This window comes from Neoarius graeffei, chromosome 3 (assembly GCF_027579695.1).
Source record: "Neoarius graeffei isolate fNeoGra1 chromosome 3, fNeoGra1.pri, whole genome shotgun sequence".
Taxonomy (NCBI): domain Eukaryota; kingdom Metazoa; phylum Chordata; class Actinopteri; order Siluriformes; family Ariidae; genus Neoarius; species Neoarius graeffei.
In genome coordinates this window covers 103,173,444-103,198,320 of record NC_083571.1, presented here as the reverse complement: position 1 = coordinate 103,198,320, position 24,877 = coordinate 103,173,444, and the positions used below count along the sequence as shown (strand labels likewise).

Below are 24,877 nucleotides of genomic sequence, written 5' to 3'. Positions count from 1 at the left end.
AACATGTGTTGTGAAGATCAGACTTTGATAGATCCCTGTTCTTTAAATAAAACAAAGTGCCCACTCACACCTGATTGTCATCCCATTGATTGAAAACACCTGACTCTAATTTCACCTTCAAATTAACTGCTAATCCTAGAGGTTCACATACTTTTACACCACTCGCAGATATGTAATATTGGATCGTTTTTCCTCAATAAATAAATGACCAAGTATAATATTTTGTCTCATTTGTTTAACTGGGTTCTCTTTATCTACTTTTAGGACTTGTGTGAAAATCTGATGATGTTTTCGGTCATATTTATGCAGAAATATAGAAAATTCGAAAGGATTCACAAACTTTCAAGCACCACTGTATATCTACACTAATTTTTATACTAATTTTGTGCAAGAGAATGCACGTTCGCCTGTTCATACGTCATGTTCAGGAACAAACTAATGTTAATGGCGCTAAAATGCCTGGAGAGAAGCCGCTAGGATCGTCTGCTTTGCTTATACAGACTTCTCATGCAGTGGGAAAAAAAATGCACTGCTGTGTGTTCTGTATGTAGAAGAATTATCGAGGAGACGATGGGGACAACCTCGAACTTCAATCGTCATTTGGTAAGACTCCACCCAGAGAAGGAAGTGACACGCTATGTTCATTGCTCTGTTGATAGCGGGCGGGGCTTGCTGAGCGATGAACTAGCTAGTGTTAACCCTCTCTCATGTTATTTGCCCTGTTGATAGTGGGCAGGGCTTGCTGAGCGATGAACAAGCTTTTTATCTGTAGCCTGTTAACTAAAATGGGGCAGTCAGTGGGGCAGGAACGTTAGTCCAACACAGCAGCAGAGACGCTTTCACATAAAGGCAGCAACAGCCACCGTCAAATGGTGCGGTTGGAGTCTTGTTCTCGGACTCGACTCGAAATTTTCTGGGGACTCGAGGTTTAGTGACCCGGCTACGACGCTGGTTCTGTTCAGAGAAGAAACCCTACAGCTGACCAAACTGACAACTTCATGAAGAGTTGCACAATGAATGATTCTGTAATTATGATCACAAGCTTTGGCTTTTCTCAATTAATTAATCAAGCAAATCGGCTGAGACGATGGTGTTCTTCGGTAAAGTTAGCAAACTGGCCACCTCACAGCTCCAGTTTGATCCTGAGCTCGAGTTCTTGTCTGTGTGGAGCTTTGCACGTTCTCCTGTCTCTGTAAGCATTTCCTTCGGGTTCTCCGGTTTCCTCCTACTGTCCAAAAACAAGACAAGGCGAACAGGCTGTGCGAAATTGCCGCAGGCGTGAATTATTAAGCGTTCCCGGATCCGCTGCAAAAACGATCCGTGAGAAAACGGTTACGAAAGAGAGGACAAAAGATCCATTTTGGAAATGTGTCTTCTCATAGTGTACGATTTATCCCGTGGTAGGACTTTAGCATGACGGCGAGCAACTTTCTTATCGCGAGAATTTTCTATGATTTCAACTGAGAAAGAGTAAAAGTAATATTTTGTTCCTAAATTAAATTCTACTCGAATAAAAGCCAAAACAGCTGAGTTTTGATTTCAGGTTTTCTTGAAACATTGTAAAGATTCCTGTAAAACTTTGCTGCCCTTAAGACTACAGTCATCTGGACATTTTTCAGTTTTTCCTCAGGTGCTTTTAACACTGCTTGATTAAGGGTTGTTTTACAATCAGGGTACGCGAGCTAAAAATCACATTTAAACACTTTTTATCTTCAATATCAAAAGGCTTGACTAAATAAACTTGGTTGTTTATTGTAGCCCTGTGATAGCTCTATTTACCATGCAAAAAAAATTTGGTGATAACGTTATTTTTGGTGAATGTATGGCAATATGTGTCATATTTAGCAAAATTACTCGTGTCATTTAGAAAAAGTGCTTTTTTGACCACAGGTAGCTCCAAAAGGGATGCACTTAAATCATTCTTTATACCATAAAACACATATTTGGTTCCATATCATTGGAAACATAATTAAGTTTTAATGTTGAATGCCAGTAAGTTTTCAGACTATTTTGATCAAATTAGTATGCAATTGTGTCAAAAAAATGTCCTCTCCGAGACAGCTAATTTTTCAATATAAAATAACATATCTAAAATGATTATTTTCATCCTAAAACGTGGTCAAGATATTGGGACATAAATATTAGAGACAACTAACACAAAGCTTACAGCCTTAGATTTAAAAGCACTATGGAAGTAGTGGATTCTGAATTGTCAAAAAAAAAAGTCCTCTCCGAGAATCACTTCATTTGTTTCTCCCATCTTATAGCAGATTACACAAAACTACCATACACACATGTCAAAAAATTACCTGAAATCTGTTCTTTAACTCGTCCTTCACTTAAAAACTGGTACAAGAACCAGTTTGAATCAATTTCAATTTTGGACTCCTGTGACACAAACTTTGTACCCTGATTGTAAAACAACCCTTAAAACACACTTAAAATCATAAAACACACACACACACACACACCCAACACACGCTCATTCACCAACATGGAGAAAGGACAGAAATCATGTCATTCCTCCATACAACACCACAAACATCCACTCCATTACATTCAACGGTGTCAGCCATGATGCTGATTGGCAGGGGGGGAAAAAAAATCAAAATCAATCCCAGCTACCCATTCGTAAAGTGGAACAGCACAAAGTCTGGTTTTCATGCTATACTTCAATTCCAGTGTGTTGCAAAGCCAACTTTTTAAACAATAATGATTATTCCATCTTAGTATAAATCCGCAGGTGATGAGAGGAAATCCTGCGTGCTGATTGGTCGAGAAATTCAGACTATTTCTCGATAATCATGTCGAGTCGACTGATTTGGCAACATGGCGGCCGATCGCTTCGTCACCGTAAGTGAGGAAGAATTACAAATTATGAAAGAAAATGCTGTTCCTAAAAGCACTAAAAGATGCTACGAAGTTCGATCTAAAACTATTCAAAAGGTAAGTTGTGATTTTAATTGTGATTTATTTTATCGATTTCAAAACAAAGTCGACGTAGATGAGCGACGCGTCTTCACGCATGCTGCAATTCTGTGTGCGTTACATTTCAGGGATGAGAATGGGACATTTAAAAAAAAACCTGAAATGTCTGCCAACTTTCCCACAAAATAAATAAATAAATATGAATGCTTTCAAATTCAATGATGGTTTAAAACATTCATAAACTTTAAGATAACAAATCCCTACAGATATATATATATATATATATATATATATATATATATATATATATATATATACACATACACACACACACATACACACACAGTGCTCAGAGAAAATGAGTACACCCCCTTTGAAAAGTAACATTTTAAACAATATCTCAATGAACACAAACAATTTCCAAAATGTTGACAAGACAAAGTTTAATATAACATCTGTTTAACTTATAACGGGAAAGTAAGGTTAATAATATAAACTTAGATTACACATTTTTCAGTTTTACTCAAATTAGGGTGGTGCAAAAATGAGTACACCCCATGACAAAAACTACTACATCTAGTACTTTGTATGGCCTCCATGATTTTTAATGACAGCGCCAAGTCTTCTAGGCATGGAATGAACAAGTTGGCGACATTTTACAACATCAATCTTTTTCCATTCTTCAACAATGACCTCTTTTAGTGACTGGATGCTGGATGGAGAGTGATGCTCAACTTGTCTCTTCAGAATTCCCCATAGGTGTTTGATTGGGTTCAGATCAGGAGACATACTTGGCCACTGAATCACTTTCACCCTGTTCTTCTTCAGAAATCCAACAGTGGCCTTAGATGTGTGTTTAGTCATGTTGGAAAAGTGCATGACAACCAAGGGCACGGAGTGATGGCAGCATCTTCTCTTTCAGTATAGAGCAATACATCTGTGAATTCATGATGCCATCAATGAAATGCAGCTCCCCGACACCAGCAGCACTCATGCAGCCCCACATAAGGACACTGCCACCACCATGTTTCACTGTAGGCACCAGGCATTTTTCTTTGTATTCCTCACCTTTGCGACGCGATACAGTTTTGAAGCCATCAGTTCCAAAAACATTTATCTTGTTCTCATCACTCCAGAGTATAGAGTCCCAGTAGTCTTCATCTTTGTCAGCACGGGCCCTGGCAAACTCTAGCCAGGCTTTTTTGTGCCTGGGCTTTAGGAGAGGCTTCTTTCGTGGACGGCATTCATGCATGCCATTCCTCTGTAGTGTACGCCGTATTGTGTCACCGGAAATAGTGACCCCAGTTTGGCTTTCTACTTCTTTAGATAACTGCAGTGAACTTGCATACCAATTTTCTTCAATGCTTCTCATCAGAAGACGTTCCTGTCGAGGTGTTAACTTCCATGGATGACCTGGACGTCTCTGTGAGATGGTTGCAGTTCCATCTTTCTTAATTTTTTGTACCACTTTTGCTACAGTATTCTGACTGATAAGTAAAGCTTTGCTGATCTTCTTGTAGCCTTCACCTTTGTGGTGTAAAGAAATTATTTTCTGTGGGGAATTCTGAAGAGACAAGTTGAGCATCACTCTCCATCCAGCATCCAGTCACTAAAAGAGGTCGTTGTTGAAGAATGGAAAAAGATTGATGTTGCAAAATGTCGCCAACTTGTTCATTCCATGCCTAGAAGACTTGGTGCCGTCATTAAAAATCATGGAGGCCATACAAAGTACTAGATGTAGTAGTTTTTGTTGTGGGGTGTACTCATTTTTGCACCACCCTAATTTGAATAAAACTGAAAAAAAAATGTGTAATCTAAGTTATATTATTACGGTAACCTTACTTTCATGTTATAAGTTAAACAGATGTTATATAAAACTATGTCTCGTCAACATTTTGGAAACTGTTTGTGTTCATTGAGATTTTGTTTAAAATGTTACTTTTCAAAGGGGGTGGACTCATTTACGCCGGGCACTGTGTATGTATATATACTGTATATATATATATATATATATATCTATCGTGAGCGATAATGGAAGTAACCGTAACAATATATTAGATTCCTCCTGACTCTATCTTTGACAATTTAAGTAAAACGTACCTTTGTGCTTTTTTGTTTTGATGTGCTCCTGGATGTTTCTAGCTCCTCTGGTTCCATAACTGATCATATCTGAGCACAGAATACACAGAACCTTTCCCGGCACGTCCACTTTTTGGATATGTTCCGTCAGGCACGTCGTCACAGTTTGTGTCCCTATCTGCACAGTAACGCTACTATCAAGCCATGCCCGTCGGAAACAGTTCTTTATCCCGTTCGATTTATCGATTTCCCTGCCACGATCTTCATTTTTGCGGTCCAAAACTTTCGCCATATTGGCGAAGTAACTTTGAAAACTAACCAAAATAACTAGAACTTAAGAAGTGATCAAAACCGTGTACATATAGCTTGTTTCTCCGTGAATTGTACAAGTGAGATGAAACTAGCACCAAAACGTTGCCGGAAATCGTCATGAGTTGTCGTTAGCATAAATATTGAAGAAAGCAATGACGATTTCCGTTATCACAGCTGCAACGATGAGCGTTGCCGAAAGATGCTGGCGGGCGGTTGGGCGGTCGGTCCTGCCTGCTTGTGCCACCACAAGCCTCGCCTTGCGCCGAACCCTACCCCAAAATTTTCTCAACGGATTTACACGTTTCACAAAAATGACACTTTCAGCGGGAAAAACTCGGAATTCCTCAGATCCGCGGAAAATTCTCATCCCTGACATTTGCATGACGCTTTTGAGAACTGAAATCAATTATATTTTTAATATCATTAAAAAAAAGTAAATAAAATCACCTGTGTATTTATACTAAAACAATTATCCACCTCAGGCTCGGTGAAGAATAACCTCGACTTCATCTCCGTTATTATTCACCTCGCCTTCGGCGAATAATTGTTAAACATCATAGTCATGAAAACCAGACAGATGAGATCTGATTCAACTGAGAAAGAGATTTGTTGGAGAATATATTAATTAATAAACATAACTTACACCCTGCTGAACGGTCAGACCCTGCTGATATTGTGGTATAGTTAGTGCACGTTAAGTTAAACCTTTCACATATTATTCAACAGCAAAGTTCAAGTTACATTGAAGAGGAACTGCACCTTATTGTTCACTTCTGGGTTCTTAAAAACGCTCGCTGTCTTGCAATCACATCATATACATTTAAAAGTGACGCAGGTCGATGTGCTGGTTCAGGAACCGCTGAATCCGCTGCCCTTTTGGAACTGTTTGAGCCGATACCCATCCCCATAGCTAGTACGCATCATCTTGTTTTGATACATTTTATTTCCTAACGCGGGGCGTCCTAACCACGTGTTAGTCTGTTTACAAACCGATCGCTCGGCAGCCAGTTCGGAAAGGTCACGTATAGGTCAGAAGTCGCGACTGTATGGCCATAGCAAACATGACGGATCGCCCAGATCGAATGAAGACTCCTAAATCGAGACCAAAAAACCCACCCAATTTTAAGGCAGTATCTGACATCATCGGAGGCAAAACGCGCCAGAAAATAGAGAGAAAAAAAAACAAACACAGTAGACAAGCTGTTTCCCTACCCAAGTGTAAAATATTAGCGCACGGTGTTTTCCCAGCTCATTCTTCTTCGCAGGCATGAGGCAGCGGGTGATACAATACAGCGTGTTGAGGCGTGTGACTCAAGTACCTCGGGGGTTATTCTAGCTCCACGGGGTACTATTCATCTTTTTAATACATCAACCTGTGTCACTTTAAATGCAGTGTTTAATCGAGCTGTTTTTATCCCTTCATATTTCAACACACCTTATAGAAGTAGAGTTTGATCATCTACTTTTATTATTATTATTATTACTACTACAATTATCGACACCTTTTCAGATTTACCAATAAAAAACAATGTTACAAACGTGAGTTTCGGTTACAACAGTTATTATTGGTTAATTAATCAACCTGAAGACCCGCCTCGCCCTTTGAGCTTGTCGTCTGATGACACAGCTCGTTACCGGAGATGGAGGTTTTTTTGTTTAGCACGATCAGCAATTTGAGGAAAACCCGGACGTCATCATCGCCGGTAAACATGGTGGAAAGATCACGGACATGTTTTTGCTCATCAAATTCACCGATATTTCAGGATCTCCTTGTCGAACCCTGCTTTGTTTCTTACTCTTTCATTTCGCCATTTTGTATCTAAGTCACGTGTGTGAGGTGTCGATAATAGTGATCGCTTTCACCGGTGTCCACCATTATCGACACGCTGTGGAATTAAATGACATTTACAACTATTATGGAGATCGAGCTTTGGGTAACATTGTAGAAGTAGATGAAGTACGTCTCGTCTCGTCTCGTCTTCTTCCGCTTTATCTGGGACCGGGTCGCGGAGGCAGCAGTCTAAGCATGGAAGCCCAAACTTCCCTTTCCCCAGACACCTCGGCCAGCTCCTCGGGAAGAACACCGAGGCGTTCCCAGGCTAGCTGAGAGACATAGTCCCTCCTGGGTCTTCCCCGGGGCCTCCTCCCAGGGGGACATGCCTGGAACACCTCCCCAGGGAGGCGTCCAGGAGGCATCCGAAAAAGATGCCCGAGCCACCTCAGCTGATTCCTCTCGATGTGGAGGAGCAGCGGCTCTACTCCGAGCTCCTCCTGAGTGACTGTACTTCTCACCCTATCTCTAAGGGAGCGCCCAGCCACCCTGCGAAGGAAACTCATTTCGGCCGCTTGTATCCGCGATCTTGTTCTTTCGGTCATTACCCAAAGGTCATGGCCATAGGCCTTTTTTTTTTTTTATATGGAGTACTTTTATATAAAAAAAAAAAAAAAGGTGCTGCGATTTTATAATATTGTTTTTCTGATTCAGAACAGAATGGAATGTTTATAGAGTATTTGGAATCCGATTGCAAGAAATAGAATTAGACCCGAATTAAATTCCAAGCATATAAAAAATTACACGCTTGAAATATTCAGATTTTTCTATTCCATTCAGAATTTTTTTTTTTTTGCCGTTTGTTGTAAATATCTACCACATATTACAATATCAGTAGACATTTTATTTTTTGGTTCGAGGAATGACATGCGACCTTTGACCTGGATTTTCATATGGTTACAATATCAAACTAGAAATGAATACAAACAACAACGAATTATTAACAAAATGTGATCTACGAAGATACTTAGAAAGTGGAACAGAAAGATTTTCTGACGCAGGTTAAACATTATCCGTTCATTTGTTCGCAAACATTAGAATTACTTCCTCATTTACGTAAACACCGACATCCAGATATTTATATAAAAGACATTTTGTGCTAAAGATAATTCTATGGAGGGGCAGCACGGTGGTGTAGTGGTTAGCGCTGTCGCCTCACAGCAAGAAGGTCCTGGGTTCGAGCCCCATGGCCGGCGAGGGCCTTTCTGTGCGGAGTTTGCATGTTCTCCCCGTGTCCGCGTGGGTTTCCTCCGGGTGCTCCGGTTTCCCCCACAGTCCAAAGACATGCAGGTTAGGTTAACTGGTGACTCTAAATTGACCGTAGGTGTGAATGTGAGTGTGAATGGTTGTCTGTGTCTATGTGTCAGCCCTGTGATGACCTGGCGACTTGTCCAGGGTGTACCCCACCTTTCGCCCATAGTCAGCTGGGATAGGCTCCAGCTTGCCTGCGACCCTGTAGAAGGATAAAGCGGCTAGAGATAATGAGATAAGTCTATGGAAAACAAATTTGAAATAAAAACTATGTTTTGTTCACTTAATACCACATATCGATTTAAAATAAAAAATTTTTCTGGATGTCGATAATTGTGGAACGGTGTCGCTAACAGACGTGATGAAAAGAGACACGTGCGGACGCACAGTTTACGCACAAAACTACACACGGTTGCTAAATGAGGCCCCGGGTATAAACAAATACGAAAAGGCGCATTTCGAACAAACAATTACAGAAAATTAACTTTCAGCGTAAAAACACACACCACCTCATCTATAAATAACTGAGGACCGGAGTAACGCCAAGCAAAGTGTTGTTAGGAACCCAGAAGTAAAATCACTTTAAAATAAATGGAACGTTATTAAAAAGATGTATGTGCATCACTCACTTCCTTCAGTGTGGGTCTGAGGGTTGTGGTACAGGTGCTCAATACGGCCAGTGTTAAAGGAGCTGGACCTGCGCAGGATCCCGTGGACCTGCACGCACGCACACACACACACACACCTTACTAGGTCCTTCAACTGACAAATACTGAAATCTAACCTCAGTGACCTACAGGAGAAATGACAAATCAGTGTGCTCTTTCTGTCTATTGTAACTATTTCCAGTTTCAGTTGACGGAAACGTTCAGAGAAATTGCAATGACCAAAGATGGCCAGATGAGGGAGTGTGTGAGTAAGTGTGCAGACACAGAGGTGCTTTCGTGCACAGTGCAACAGATGTCATTTTTACCTCATAGCCTTTCTCCAGGAGAAACTCTGCCAGGTATGATCCATCCTGAAAAACACACACACGACAGATTTATCAGCACTCACAGTGAAAAACAGTCCAATTGCTCAAACTATCAGTTATGAATGTTCGAGATTAACTCTAAATTGTCCAAGTTATGATAATTTTCACACCATTTAAAAAAAAAAGTTTTCAGTCGCTACAAAATCGCCACAAGTTTTAATATTTTTATCCACATTTATAATATAGGGGCGGCACGGTGGTGTAGTGGTTAGCGCTGTCGCCTCACAGCAAGAAGGTCCGGGTTCGAGCCTCGTGGCCGGCAAGGGCCTTTCTGTGCGGAGTTTGCATGTTCTCCCCGTGTCCGCGTGGGTTTCCTCCGGGTGCTCCGGTTTCCCCCACAGTCCAAAGACATGCAGGTTAGGTTAACTGGTGACTCTAAATTGACCGTAGGTGTGAATGTGAGTGTGAATGGTTGTCTGGGTCTATGTGTCAGCCCTGTGATGACCTGGCGACTTGTCCAGGATGTACCCCGCCTTTCGCCCGTAGTCAGCTGGGATAGGCTCCAGCTCGCCTGCGACCCTGTAGAACAGGATAAAGCGGCTACAGATACTGAGATGAGATTTATAATATATTTGCCATTCATTTATGTTATCCACAGCTTTCATGCAAATAAGTGTCAGCTTTTGAAACCCTGTGCCTAATAAAGTTTATTATTATTATTATTATTATCCATCCATTATCCGTAACCTGGAGCCTATCCCAGCTGACTATGGGTGAGAGGTGGGGTACATCATCGCCAGGTCATCGCAGGGCTGACACACAGACGCAAACAACCATTCACACTTACGGTCAATTTAGTGTCGCCAATTAGCCTAACCTAACCCTAAACTATGGGGGAAACCGGAGCACCCGGAGGAAACACTGGGAGAATGTGCAAACTCCACACAGAGAGGCCCTCGTCAGCCACTGGGCTTGAACCCAGGACCTTCTTGCTGTGAGGCGACGGTGCTAACACCATCGTGCCGCCCCTATTATTATTTGCTTCAAACTCAGACTGATCTTTCGTCATCAGAATTAACATACAGGAGCAGGTCATAACAAATGCCCAAGGGTCCTGCAGTCCATACTCCTTCCTACATTTGTAGCACTCTTCTCAAAATTCTGGCTGTTCCCAAGAGTGCAGTCTTTTGCAGCAACTCGGTTTGAATTTCAACACCAGTCTTCGAGATCCAATTTCATTTTCCAAATCTGCTGCATTTCAAATTTCAAAATCTGGTATTTATCTTCTGTTGGCATCAATCACGCCGCACTTGACTAGTTTTACTCATCTCTCGGGCCGCGCTCAGTTCATCCAACTCAAATCCTTCAGATCCCAGTCGTCCCCCGTTTCCTCAGGTGTGCCCCAGGGATCTGTCCTGGAACCCCTTCTCTTCATTATTTACCTTCTTCTCCTTGGCGATATATTCCATCAATTCAATATCCATTTCCACTGCTATTCAGATGACACCCAGCTCTATGTATCCAGCAAACCAAATTCCACGTTCCTGCCCTCTTCCCTTTCCAACTGCTTATCTGAAATAAAATCCTGGTTCACCTCAAACTTCCTAAAACTGAACAGTGACAAAACTGAAAGTCTTCTTCTTGGCACAAAATCCACACTATCCAAAGTTGACAGTTTCTCCATCACAATCGGCAGCTCCTTAGCTTCCCCCTCCCTTCAGGTTAAGAGTCTGGGTGTCATCCTCGATGGCTCATTATCTTTTCAGTCTCACATCTGTAATATAACCCGGTCTGGATATTTTCATCTTCGTAATATCAATCGTCTCCGCCCCTCCCTCACCCCCCATACCACGTCTATCCTTGCTCACAGCCTTGTCACCTCCCGTATTGATTATTGTAATTCCCTCCTCTTTGGCCTCCCTCACAAATCCCTCCATAAGCTTCAACTGGTCCAGAATGCAGTCAAAACTCCCTCATTCCACCACATTACCCCTGTCCAACAACAATTCCACTGGCTCCCAGTTAAGTACAGAATTGATTTCAAAATTCTCCTTTACACATTCAAGGCGGGCGGCACGGTGGTGTAGTGGTTAGCACTGTCGCCTCACAGCAAGAAGGTCCGGGTTTGAGCCCCGTGGCCGGCGAGGGCCTTTCTGTGTGGAGTTTGCATGTTCTCCCCGTGTCCGCGTGGGTTTCCTCCGGGTGCTCCGGTTTCCCCCACAGTCCAAAGACATGCAGGTTAGGTTAACTGGTGGCTCTAAATTGACCGTAGGTGTGAATGTGAGTGTGAATGGTTGTCTGTGTCTATGTGTCAGCCCTGTGATGACCTGGCGACTTGTCCAGGGTGTACCCCGCCTTTCGCCTGTAGTCAGCTGGGATAGGCTCCAGCTTGCCTGCGACCCTGTAGAACAGGAAAAAGCGGCTAGAGATAATGAGATGAGACACATTCCAGGCCATCCACAACCTTGCCCCCTCCATCTGTCAAATCTCCTCCATATTGCAACTTCCACTCGTTCACTCAGATCCTCCTCTTCCACTCATCTCACCGTGCCCTCTGCCCACTTTAGCACTATGGGGAGCAGAGTTTTCAGCTGCTCTGCTCCCAAACTCTGGAACTCCCTCCTACCTGATATCCGTAACATTGACTCTCTTCCTCTTTTCAAATCTAGACTCAAAACTCACCGGTTCAAAATGGCCTATTCTTTGTAATTTGCATTGCTTTTCTCTCTGTCTTATTTTTGCTGTTTAGTTTCTCTCTGTTGTTTAGCTTATTCCCTGTGAATTGAATTTTTATTTTCTCTTCTTTCCATTTTATATTGGGTAGTTTTTATCTGTTATTTATTTTATCGGTTTTATTCTTGTAAAGTGTCCTTGAGTGTCATTAAAGGCGCTTATAAATAAAATGCATTGTTATTATTATTATTATTATTATTATTCTCATCCTCCTTCTCCGGAACCCTGTCACCTCCTGGTATTGCGATGTCAATCAAGAGGCAATGTTCGTCAAGAGATGATGATTATCTTTCTGACACACGATGAGCATAAGCAGAACAATGCTCATTTCTTACAGAATTGCATTAGAAATCTGACAATGGAGAGAGAAAAAAAAAACAAAAAAACATCAACGCCAGGAGAAATACACTCATGCTCACTCATAAGTTGTTTCAGTCAATCCAGCCTCTCTCAGGTCATCCTAAGGCCAAGCATGTTGGCTCAACTCTCACTTTTACCGAGCGGTCATCACGAGGGCTAGATGAGACCTAGGGCTGTCACAAATTATAAAGAAACCTTGAAAGTTTCACCGAATGAAAGTTTCTCAGACTGGTGTCATTTGCTGAATAGAACGGCGTAAACATGCTCAAACTCTGGATGCGACAAGGGAATTTTTATTTTTAACAGTTTAGACTTTGTTGTTTAGCTCTTTTCACAATGTCTCAAATTGGTTACTGTACAGGCAATCAATCAAACACGACTCCCAGCTTTCACAATCAATCAATCAGCTTTCACCCAAAACACACCACCAACTGTGAGCTACTGCTCACTTACGTATCCCCCGCTCTCGCTTATATCAGAATGCAAGCAATCGAAGGAATAGGACACTTACTGTACTATGAATGTTGACTTCGACAAATAATTAACCCTGAAACACGCAAGTAAAGAGCAGTGTTCTCCCCAGGGGTTTCAAACAGCATCCCAGTAAACTATCATTTTGAAATAGCATCAAAATCCACCTTATATGTTTCGTAAATACATTCAGTCGGTAAACAGGAAGTCGATGTGCGACAGACCTGAAAACGGTACACACGGTATAGAACCCCAAGCTGAAGCTCGGTACCAAATATCAAACAGCTGTGATTTGTAGTTGCTGAGGAAAATGTTATGAAAATCTGTAAATCCATGCTATACGTTTCGTAAATATATTCAGGTGGTAAACAGGAAGTCGATGTGTGACAGACCTGAAAAATAGTATACGCGGTATAGACCCCTTTCACTGACGTCACCCGAAACCGGAAGTAAACAGACCCTGCGCCATTTTGGAAGACCAACAAACTCGTGATTAGGGGGAAATAACGGCAGCGGTATGTGAACCCACGAGAATAAAGTGGAGTGGCAAATGACTTAAACAAACAAATCTGAGCTGTTTTATTTATGATTTATTGGCCCAACAGTAGACTTGAAAGAAACCTGTGTGAGACTTGGCAAAAAACTGTGGATATAATGGATAAGTCTGTGCATGATCTGCGGACACTTTGAGGTAAGCAAACGCAAGAAATTCAGATTTAAAACATGCTAAATTGGCCCCAAGTTGATAACTGTATGAGGAGCAAGCCTCCCAGACTTCTACAATTTAATAATAATAATAATTTAGGATGGTTTGGGGATTGCTTGCTGCTGCCAGGTTGGTTGTTGAGTAGCCTGAATGTTTGTTTTTTTTTTTCTTGCGTGTGGTATCATTGTTGACGTGAGGTTCTTTTTTGAACATGCCAATGCGGACACGATTTCCCCTGATGAGTTATAACTTCAGACGCGATGCGTGTGTGGAGGTGTGGAGTCCGCGTGATATGTGCGTAAGATAGGCTTCTCATGTGTTTGGAGATCCGCGCTCCGAGACAAGCGCAAGCGCCCCCCAAGGGAAAAAAAGGGGCCCCCCGAAAATATCGGCATAGTTCGAACACTGAGTGTAGGCACTGGGTGTAAACAACAAATAGTTTACAATGTCTGGATAGCAAACAGATGGCAGAATTGGTGTCCGGTCCTCCTTATGTTTCCATTCTCCCTTGCTGCGAGTCTTATCATATGGGTCAAACCCATCAATCACAGCCAGTTTCTCCACATACTGTGCCCTTTCTGCAACTGGTAATGTACTCACATAACCAGAATTATCATCCATCGTGTCACTTTACTCTCGCTCGTACTTTGTTTTATATTGTGAGTGCATGTACTTGGTCTTCCAATATGGCGCCTAACAAAATCTCGCGGCGGGGTGACGCCATGTGAAAGGGGTCTATAGAACCCCAAGCTGAAGTTTAGTACCAAATATCAAGCAGTTGTGATTTGTAGTTACTGAGGAAAATGTTACATAAAATTTGTAAATCAACGCTACATATGTTTCATAAATACATTCAGTCGGTATACAGGAAGTCGATGTGCGACAGACCTGAAAACTATATACACAGTATAGAACCCCAAACTGAAGCTCGCTACCAAAGATCAAGCAGCTGTAATTTGCAGTTACTGAGGAAAATGTTACGGAAAATTTGTAAATCGACGCTATACATGTTTCATAAATACATTCAGTCGGTATACAGGAAGTCGGTGTGTGACAGACCTGAAAATGGTACGCACGGTACAGAACCCCAAGCTGAAGCTCGGTACCAAACATCAAGCAGCTGTGATTTGTAGTTGCTGAGGAAAATGTTATGAAAATCTGCAAATCCATGCTATACATTTCGTAAATATATTCAGGTGGTAAACAGGAAGTCGATGTGTGACAGACCTGAAAAACAGTACACACGGTATAGAACCCCAAGCTGAAGTTTAGTACCAAATATCAAGCAGTTGTGATTTGTAGTTACTGAGGAAAATGTTACATAAAATTTGTTAATCAACTCTATATATGTTTCATAAATACATTCACTCGGTATACAGGAAGTCGATGTGCGACAGACCTGAAAACTATATATACAGTATAGAACCCCAAGCTGAAGCTCGCTACCAAAGATCAAGCAGTTGTGATTTGTAGTTACTGAGGAAAATGTTATGGAAAATTTGTAAATTGACGCTATATATATGTTTCATAAATACATTCAGGTGGCGGCACGGTGGTGTAGTGGTTAGCGCTGTCGCCTCACAGCAAGAAGGTCCTGGGTTCGAGCCCCGGGGCCGGCGAGGGCCTTTCTGTGCGGAGTTTGCATGTTCTCCCCGTGTCCGCGTGGGTTTCCTCCGGGTGCTCCGGTTTCCCCCACAGTCCAAAGACATGCAGGTTAGGTTAACTGGTGACTCTAAATTGACCGTAGGTGTGAATGTGAGTGTGAATGGTTGTCTGGGTCTATGTGTCAGCCCTGTGATGACCTGGTGACTTGTCCAGGGTGTACCCCGCCTTTCGCCCGTAGTCAGCTGGGATAGGCTCCAGCTTGCCTGCAACCCTGTAGAAGGATAAAGCGGCTAGAGATAATGAGATGAGATGAGATAAATACATTCAGTCGGTATACAGGAAGTCGATGTGCGACAGACCTGAAAACAGTATGCACGGTACAGAACCCCAAGCTGAAGCTCGGTACCAAATATCAAACAGCTGTGATTTGTAGTTGCTGAGGAAAATGTTATGAAAATCTGTAAATCCATGCTATACGTTTCGTAAATATATTCAGGTGGTAAACAGGAAGTCGATGTGCGACAGACCTGAAAAACAGTATACACGGTATAGAACCCCAAGCTGAAGTTTAGTACAAAATATCAAGCAGTTGTGATTTGTAGTTACTGAGGAAAATGTTACATAAAATTTGTAAATCAACGCTATACATGTTTCATAAATACATTGCCAGTAAACAGGAAGTCGATGTGCGACAGACCTGAAAACTATATACACAGTATAGAACCCCAAGCTGAAGCTCGCTACCAAAGATCAAGCAGTTGTGATTTGTAGTTACTGAGGAAAATGTTACGGAAAATTTGTAAATCGACGCTATATATATATGTTTCATAAATACATTCAGTCGGTATACAGGAAGTCGATGTGCGACAGACCTGAAAACAGTACGCACGGTACAGAACCCCTAGCTGAAGTTTGGTACCAAGCGGCTATGATTTGTGGTTGCTGAGAAAAAAGGGCGTTTCGGACGGACAGACAGAGGTAAACCAGTATACCCCCCCCAGTTTTGATACTCTAACCACCTCGGACAATAACCACTCCAAGTTATGATGAAAATGCAAATGGTTTTTATCACAATGCAACATTAAAAACTATATCTTAATAGATTATTTAACTTCGCTGTAACAAAATCAGACTAACTATTTAATAAAAGATTTAATAAAAGTTACTTTAAACTGGGATTTTTAAAAAAAAAAGTTTTTTTCTCTTCCTTGTCTCTCTTACAGCAAGAAACAGAAACACTACAGATAAAGCCCTGCACTATTTTTTAAAAGTTGTAAATTCATTATAAAAATACTTTCATAGCACATACGGAGGATTTATGTAGGAAAAAAAACCCCAATTATTAACAATTGTCTGTACAAGTAGGTTTTAAAGTGCTGATGACACGTTTTTGACATCTTTGGCGATGTTTTATAACATAAAAAGTAATTCCCGATGATCCATATATTAATTCACGAAGGCACCTATTTTACAAGTTATGATAAAAAACGCGGCTATTTGGGCAAATTTGACGGGGCTGCAGCACCCAGGAGACGAAGGAGGAGGAGGAGCTATATGACGTCAGCGAAAGAACCTTCCTCCTTACTTACCAGTTTGTTGTTGATGCGACAGGCGTTCAGTTTATCATTATTAGTATTTTTATTATACATTATATATATATATATATATATATATATATATATATATAGTTATTATGCCTTCGCGTTGTGTTGCCGGCTTTTGCTCCAAAACCCACAAGGATGGGGTAAGTTTATTCAAGTTTCCCAGAGATCCCGAGCTGCATGCGAAGTGGGTGAAGCAAGTCAGACGCACTCGTGACAAGTGGGAGCCCTCACCAACATCCGTCCTGTGCTCTGAACACTTCGATTTGGATTGTTTTGACACCCTTCCCAGCTTAAAAGAATCTCTTGGGTGTGCAGTTCAGCACAAACGTGTGTTACTACCATCAGCAGTGCCTACAGTATTCCGGAGGGGGTCTACTAGTAGCTATGCCGGATCCAGCAGTCGCCTGGGACAAGGCGACTCCTCCAAAGACAGTCCAACTGTCAGAACATGTGTTGAGAAACGACATAAGATAAAGGTATGTAGAGCTATAGAGTGCTCCGACATGATGCTAAAAATAGTAACCATGCGGTCTGCGCGGCCATCTTGGAAGTGACTCGCTCCAGAGCGCTCATAGAGTACACATCATAGAGTACACATTCATGATGATCATAAATGTAATCATAAAGTCGGCGTGATATCAGTCATGTATTTGCTTGTGAAAGCTTGCGGCTTTCATGTAACTGCCGCCTAGCAACGAGAGGCAAAGGGTAAAGAGGGTAGGCTATCATAGATTCTATTCGGAAGAGATCAACACATGATTGCTTAAAAATTAGGTATTTTAACAATTTGCATCTGTTTTGTGATTATCGTGACACTTGTGTGTTATATAGAACTGTATGTCTTATCAGCACATCGAGGATCTTCCACCGGAGGCTTTAGCAAGTACTCGTAGCAACACTACACTTTACCCTTTGCCATGCGTCGTTAGGGAACGGTAGCAAGTACCCCGATGACCAACTTCAAGAATATGTAGAAAAAATTTAGAAATTATACTTTCCAAAAGTAATTTGAGCTTAGTGTATTGCATTTCCATTTATATTGTAGGTTCTTGCTGATGTTTTTGCGGAGTATGACGCATCTGCTGAATCAGAAGCTGCAGAGTTTGTATGTACTAGTTGTGAACATTCACATTATTATCAATCTCATTTATTTAAAATCAGATAAAATCATGCCATCATGATCACTGCTTAAAGTACCAGTATTTGGTTGTTGAAGAGCTAGCACTAGAGAAAGTTCACCGGCGTTTTCATGCGCCATTTCCATTGAGTAGAACAGCCAGTGAACCGCAGCGTGTTCTTCCGCTGACGTCACAACATGGCCGCGAGCCACGGACCCAGTTTTCTTGCGCTGTGCAATTAAAAGTTGGATATTCGCGTAACAACACCTTCTTTTCACGTAATTATAACAGAAATCTAACATGTTTGCCATGTTGTATAGTTTATTTAAGAAATTGCATAGAGTCATGTTCGTGTCATCAGCACTTTAAGATGCCATATGATATCAACTACTTGATTATTAGACAAAGGAAATGGTCAAACTGCTCAATTATTAGGATAAAGCCCTGGTCCCACAATACCGATAACGATAAATAAATCAAATCCCCTGCAGTTTGTGTGGTCGGTGCTCACACCAGACTGATAACGATCCCTATAGCCCAGGCCTGGGTTTATCTGTATTGCTGAGATTGCTTCTGGAGCGATTTTTCCAGGCCTGGACCTGATCTGATAAAACATCTGACCAATCAGGTAACGGTTTCCATGTGACGTTATCTGAACATGTGCTATTTTTTGCCAGGCATCTTTGTACATCCTTGTTGCATCAAGAAGTCACGGAATACAGGTTTGCAAAAAAAAAAAAAATATATATATATATATATATATATATATATATATATATATATATATATATATATATATATATATATAAAGCACGGATCTTTTATTCACGGATGTGTGATGTTTTCCGTGAAATATCAATAGTAAATTAAGAAAGTAAGCGTATAAATGCAGGTAAGATATTTTAATTATGAACTCTGGCAGCCCAAAAATTTAATTGTTTTAGACTTTTTGTTTTTAAATCCGTGATGCATCATCCATATGAAATCGGTAACCAATCCAATTAAATATACTGAAATGTCCGTGACCAATCCGGGAATTATTAGCATTCGAATTAAAATTCGTATTTTGTATCCTTTTTTATTATATTTCTGTAATCCGTAGTCTGTGACCTATCCGTATTTTAACCACCCGGAGTGTGTGCATGGGTTGTTTTGGAGTCCAAGCTGTACAGTATGACCCGGAATAACATGCTACTACTTGGAAAAAACTTCCATGAGTATTCCTAAGCTGCATGCACTTATTCCTGAGTGTCAGGACCAACGGATATTATAGTCGGGCTGATAGTTGTGGTGTTTCTGCTCCAGACTGGAACTAAATCCAGGCAGAAGGATAGTCACAGTTGTAGTTATAGGCATACAGTCATAGTTATCGGTGTTGTGGGACCGGGCCCTAACGATAAACACTTTACACAATACATCTTATTACACCAGGCTTGTGCAATCTAACGATACGACATGGCACACAATATCGAATGATGTCATCACTGATTACATTATATTATCAGATCTGTAGGAGCTTCACAAAAACATTGGAGTGAGTATGTCTGTGCAAGTTCTTACTCAAATATATACCCCCCCCCCAAAAAAAGTCGCCATTTTGTCCCAAATAAAACAGGAAATGAGCTAATCGACAGAAGAATCTGGAACAATTTGATAAAATCTGTGAGAGAATGCCTGACTTTGCTACCATTAGTATATATTCAACATCATTTTTCTATATTTATTAGGGATTAGTGTTGGATATCAGTTGAATATTTTGGATTCAGGTCCTGCATATCATTTCCCTGTTTCAATCCCAAAAATGGTAAAAATAAAAGGAGGGCAAACATTTGGATAACAAATAATAATAATAACTAGACTGCATTTCTGCAGAGAAAATGCAAAAAGTGTGCTTGCTGAGCTGTAGCAGAACAACTAGCACGCTAAAAGCTAGCATGCCAACATGCTAATGCCAACATGCTAACAACTGGCATGCTAGCAGTTAACATACTAACATGCTAAAAGCTAGCATGTTAACATGCTAATAGATAACATGCTAACAGCTAACATGCTCATCTCATTATCTCTAGCCGCTTTATCCTTCTACAGGGTCGCAGGCAAGCTGGAGCCTATCCCAGCTGACTACGGGCGAAAGGCGGGGTACACCCTGGACAAGTCGCCAGGTCATCACAGGGCTGACACATAGACACAGACAACCATTCACACTCACAGCTACGCTCAATTTAGAGTCACCAGTTAACCTAACCTGCATGTCTTTGGACTGTGGGGGAAACCGGAGCACCCGGAGGAAACCCACGTGGACACAGGGAGAACATGCAAACTCCGCACAGAAAGGCCCTCGCCGGCCCCGGGGCTCGAACCCAGGACCTTCTTGCTGTGAGGCGACAGCGCTAACCACTACACCACCGTGCCACCCTGATTAACATGCTATTTGTTAAAATTCTAACACTTTAAGGCTAATATGCTGACAGCTATCATGCTAACATGCTAATGGTTAGTATGTTAACTTTTTGCATGCTAATACGCTGAGGGTGACATGTTAACAGCTAACATGCTAACAGTTAGCATGCTAACATGCTCAGGCGAACTCGCTAACAGCAAACCTGCGAACTCTGCATGCTACCATGCTAATCCTAACATGTTAACAGCTCGCATGATAACATGCTAATGGTGAACATGCTAACAACTCGCGAGCTAACAGCAGGCATGATATCGTAATGGGTAACATGCTAACAGCTAGCATGGTAACACGTGAATGCTTATATGCTAATTGCTATCATGTGTGCACGCACAAGTATTCCTAATAAAGTGGCCATTGAGTTGAAGTTGATTTGCTTTCAAAGTCTCAAATGAGCAGATCCTTGCCAAATGCATCACCACCTATGGGGGAAGGGAGGAATAACTCAGTCAAGCTTCCATTGATTAGCGGCAAAATGGAGAAAAAATGGATGGATGAAAGGCAAGACAAAGACGAGTGCGGGTCAGAACCGATATCGTGTGTGTGATGGGTGATTTGGCCTGAGGTGCCGTATGAAGTTTGGTGGATGTGTGGTGAAGTGTTACTGAGCAAAACTCCATTCGTTTGAATGGGGCCAAAATCAATGGAAGCCTATGGAGGTAAAAAGAGATGTGTGAAAACCAAGGAAAAGACGAGTGAAGGTCTCAGATGAGGGGATGGATCTGTGCGGGGACTTGGCCTGAGGCATCAAGTGAAGTTTCTTGAAGTTTGGTCACTTGGTTAAAAAAAAAAAATTGATGGAGAGTCAAAGTTTTTCTCCTGAAACACCATTCATTTTCAATGGGGCCAAAAATCAATGCAAGCCTACGAAGGAAAAAGGGATGAGCAAAAAGAAATGAAAAATATGAGTGCGGGTCAGAACCGATTGCATGTATATGTCGGGGGAGTTGGCCTGAAGTATCACATGAGGTTTGGTGCGTCTGCGATGGAGTGTGTCAGAGTAGGATGATTTCGATTCATGAGCCCTATTCATTCTCTATGGGAAAAAAAACAAAAGAAAAACGACAAGAACAAGAGAACAGGCGCGTTGATCCAAAAGCTGTATACAAGCACACTACACCACTTCGGGCCAGACGTCTCAGAGTTGGAACGGTGCCTCTATCTCGAACGCCCTAGGAGGAATAGTGGATCCAAAAAACGTGTCGGAATAAGGCAGAATAAGTAAACTTAAGAAGAACAATAGTGTGCTTGCCTTCGGCTGCTGTGTGCTTGAGCAAGCGCACTAATAATCTTTATTATGGGGCGGCACGGTGGTGTAGTGGTTAGCACTGTTGCCTCACAGCAAGGTGGTCCTGGGTTCGAGCCCAGCGGCCGGCGAGGGCCTTTTTGTGTGGAGTTTGCATGTTCTCTCCGTGTCCGCGTGGGTTTCCTCCAGGTGCTCCGGTTTCCCCCACAGTCCAAATAGTCAGCTGGGATAGGCTCCAGCTTGCCTGCGACCCTGTAGAACAGGATAAAGCGGCTACAGATAATGGATGGATGGATCTTTATTATGTCCACCAACTTTGTCGGAGGAGGTTATGTTTTCGCCTCCGTTTGTTTGTCTGCCTTTTCCAAAAAAAAAAAAAAAGTAGTGAGCAGATTTTGATGAAATGTTGAGGAAAGGTGAGCCAAGGAGCAATGGATTAGATTTTGATGTAAATCTGGATATGTAGTATATGGATCCAGGATTTTTTCTTTGCGTTCCCAACATGACTCAAAAAGTAGTGAACGGATTTGGATGAAATTTGGTGGACAGCTTTAGGACCATCCTAGGTTCAAGGGATTTGATTTTGATGTTTATAATATGTGGTGGGGCGGCACGGTGGTGTAGTGGTTAGCGCTGTCGCCTCACAGCAAGAAGGTCCGGGTTCGAGCCCCGTGGCCGGCGAGGGCCTTTCTGTGTGGAGTTTGCATGTTCTCCCCGTGTCCGCGTGGGTTTCCTCCGGGTGCTCCGGTTTCCCCCACAGTCCAAAGACATGCAGGTTAGGTTAACTGGTGACTCTAAATTGAGCGTAGGTGTGAATGAGAGTGTGAATGGTTGTCTGTGTCTATGTGTCAGCCCTGTGATGACCTGGCGACTTGTCCAGGGTGTACCCCGCCTTTCGCCCGTAGTCAGCTGGGATAGGCTCCAGCTTGCCTGCGACCCTGTAGAAGGATAAAGCGGCTACAGATAATGAGATGAGATGAGATTAAGACATTTAATTTTAAATCACGCTTGGATGACCCATGTGTAGTAATCTCATCTCATCTCATTATCTGTAGCCGCTTTATCCTGTTCTACAGGGTCGCAGGCAAGCTGGAGCCTATCCCAGCTGACTACGGGCCAAAGGCGGGGTACACCCTGGACAAGTCGCCAGGTCATCACAGGGCTGACACACAGACACAGACAACCATTCACACTCGCATTCACACCTACGGTCAATTTAGAGTCACCAGTTAACCTAACCTGCATGTCTTTGGACTGTGGGGGAAACCGGAGCACCCGGAGGAAACCCACGCGGACACGGGGAGAACATGCAAACTCCACACAGAAAGGCCCTCGCCGGCCACGGGGCTCGAACCCGGACCTTCTTGCTGTGAGGAGACAGCGCTAACCACTACACCACCGTGCCGCCCATGTATAGTAATATAAAAAGTATTTTTGATCATAAAGTAGGAAACACATATGACTGTACATCTTCATCTCCCTCCATTTCTGTCTTTAAATTTGCAAATTTGCAGATGACACTACTGTGGTTGGACTCATTACAGGCAGCGATGAGTCCGCCTACAGGCAAGAAGTCCTGTGCCTGTCCGAGTGGTGCTCTGCAAACAACCTCATCCTCAATGCCACAAAAACAAAAGAACTGATAACAGACTTCAGGAAACACAACATAAACCATCAGCCTCTCCTCATTAATAACGTGTGTGTGGAAACAGTGAACTCATTCCAACTTCTGGGCATCCACATCACAGACAACACAACATGGTCACTAAACACACAGGCAACTGTAAAGAAAGCTCAACAACGTCTTCACTTCCTGAGAATACTCAGGAAAAAAAATTAAAAATTAAAAAAAAAAATTATATTATATATATGCGCACACACACACACGTCGCGGTCCAAATCCTGCGCTCTGATTGGCTGGCGAGCGGGTCCGTATCCTACGGTACGGACCCCAGTTATGGACCTCTGGCGACTCGCTCGTTCACAACAGCAGCAAACATAGTAGAATTTGTCAACATTTATCTTTTTTTCATAAGATTTATTTATAAGATTATCAGAAATCTTATAAATTTTTGCCAGCATTTCTCAGGAGAATAGCATTAATTTTACAGCATGGATAGCGATAATGACAGTGTTCACAGCGAAAGTGAGTTTTACTACCCTGAGGAAGAAGAAATAAAAGAAAACATTTCAGGAGAAAGCTAAAAACCTGTAATTTGCTAATGCCGAGCAAAAACATGGCTGAATCCTGAATGATTCAATTTTGTATAAATAGGGGACTACATAGGCGGCAAAATGTAGGTTTTTTTCCTGCCATGGAAGTGCACTTGTATACCGAGGAAGAAACCATCTGCATTACAGCCGTGAATGAGGATTCAAAATGGCGGCTCGGCTCGGTTTTCCCTTTCGGGCGCTCTCGTTTTCTGTTAGAATTTGGGAAAGAAAAAAATTAATATATTATTTACCAGAAGCGGCACGGTGGTGTAGTGGTTAGCGCTGTCGCCTCACAGCAAGAAGGTCCGGGTTCGAGCCCCGGGGCCGGCGAGGGCCTTTCTGTGTGGAGTTTGCATGTTCTCCCCGTGTCCGCGTGGGTTTCCTCCGGGTGCTCCGGTTTCCCCCACAGTCCAAAGACATGCAGGTTAGGTTAACTGGTGACTCTAAATTGACCGTAGGTGTGAATGTGAGTGTGAATGGTTGTCTGTGTCTATGTGTCAGCCCTGTGATGACCTGGCGACTTGTCCAGGGTGTACCCCGCCTTTCACCCGTAGTCAGCTGGGATAGGCTCCAGCTCGCCTGCGACCCTGTAGAACAGGATAAAGCGGCTACAGATAATGAGATGAGATTATTTACCAGCTTAAGGTCGGTCCGTATGGTGAAATACCGTGACCTCGGCCTTGAATACTGACCTCGGCCCAGAGAGCTCTCAGTCAGTACTTTCAAGACCTCGGCCATGGTATTTCATGATACGGACCTCCCAGCTAGTAAATAACATATATATATTTTTGAGAGTTAAAATCAACCGCAAAGTTGTGAACTGTGAACTGTTGCCCTTGTGTCAGAAGCTGTTGGTGTCTTTCTACAGGTCGACAATAGAAAGCATCCTGACATACTGCATCTCTGTGTGGTTCGCGGGGTGCTCTGCTGCCGAGAAGAAAGCTCTGGAGAGAATCATAAAGACAGCAGAGAAAATCATCGGCTGCCC

General features: G+C 42.3%; 1 protein-coding gene across 3 annotated transcripts in view; it reads right to left on the bottom strand.

Annotated features, from left to right (window-relative positions):
• gmds (GDP-mannose 4,6-dehydratase) overlaps positions 1-24,877 on the bottom strand; it is a 318,752-nt gene that overhangs the window by 222,763 nt on the left and 71,112 nt on the right. The window contains exons 2-4 of one of the 3 annotated variants that reach the window (XM_060917807.1): positions 9,375-9,419; positions 9,031-9,118; positions 5,963-5,986 (exon numbers count right to left, since the gene is read on the bottom strand). In XM_060917807.1, the coding sequence (XP_060773790.1) occupies positions 5,963-5,986; positions 9,031-9,118; positions 9,375-9,419 (157 nt within the window). The remainder of the gene's footprint in view (positions 1-5,962; positions 5,987-9,030; positions 9,119-9,374; positions 9,420-24,877) is intronic. The other 2 variants (XM_060917808.1, XM_060917810.1) reach the window with 2 other exon arrangements.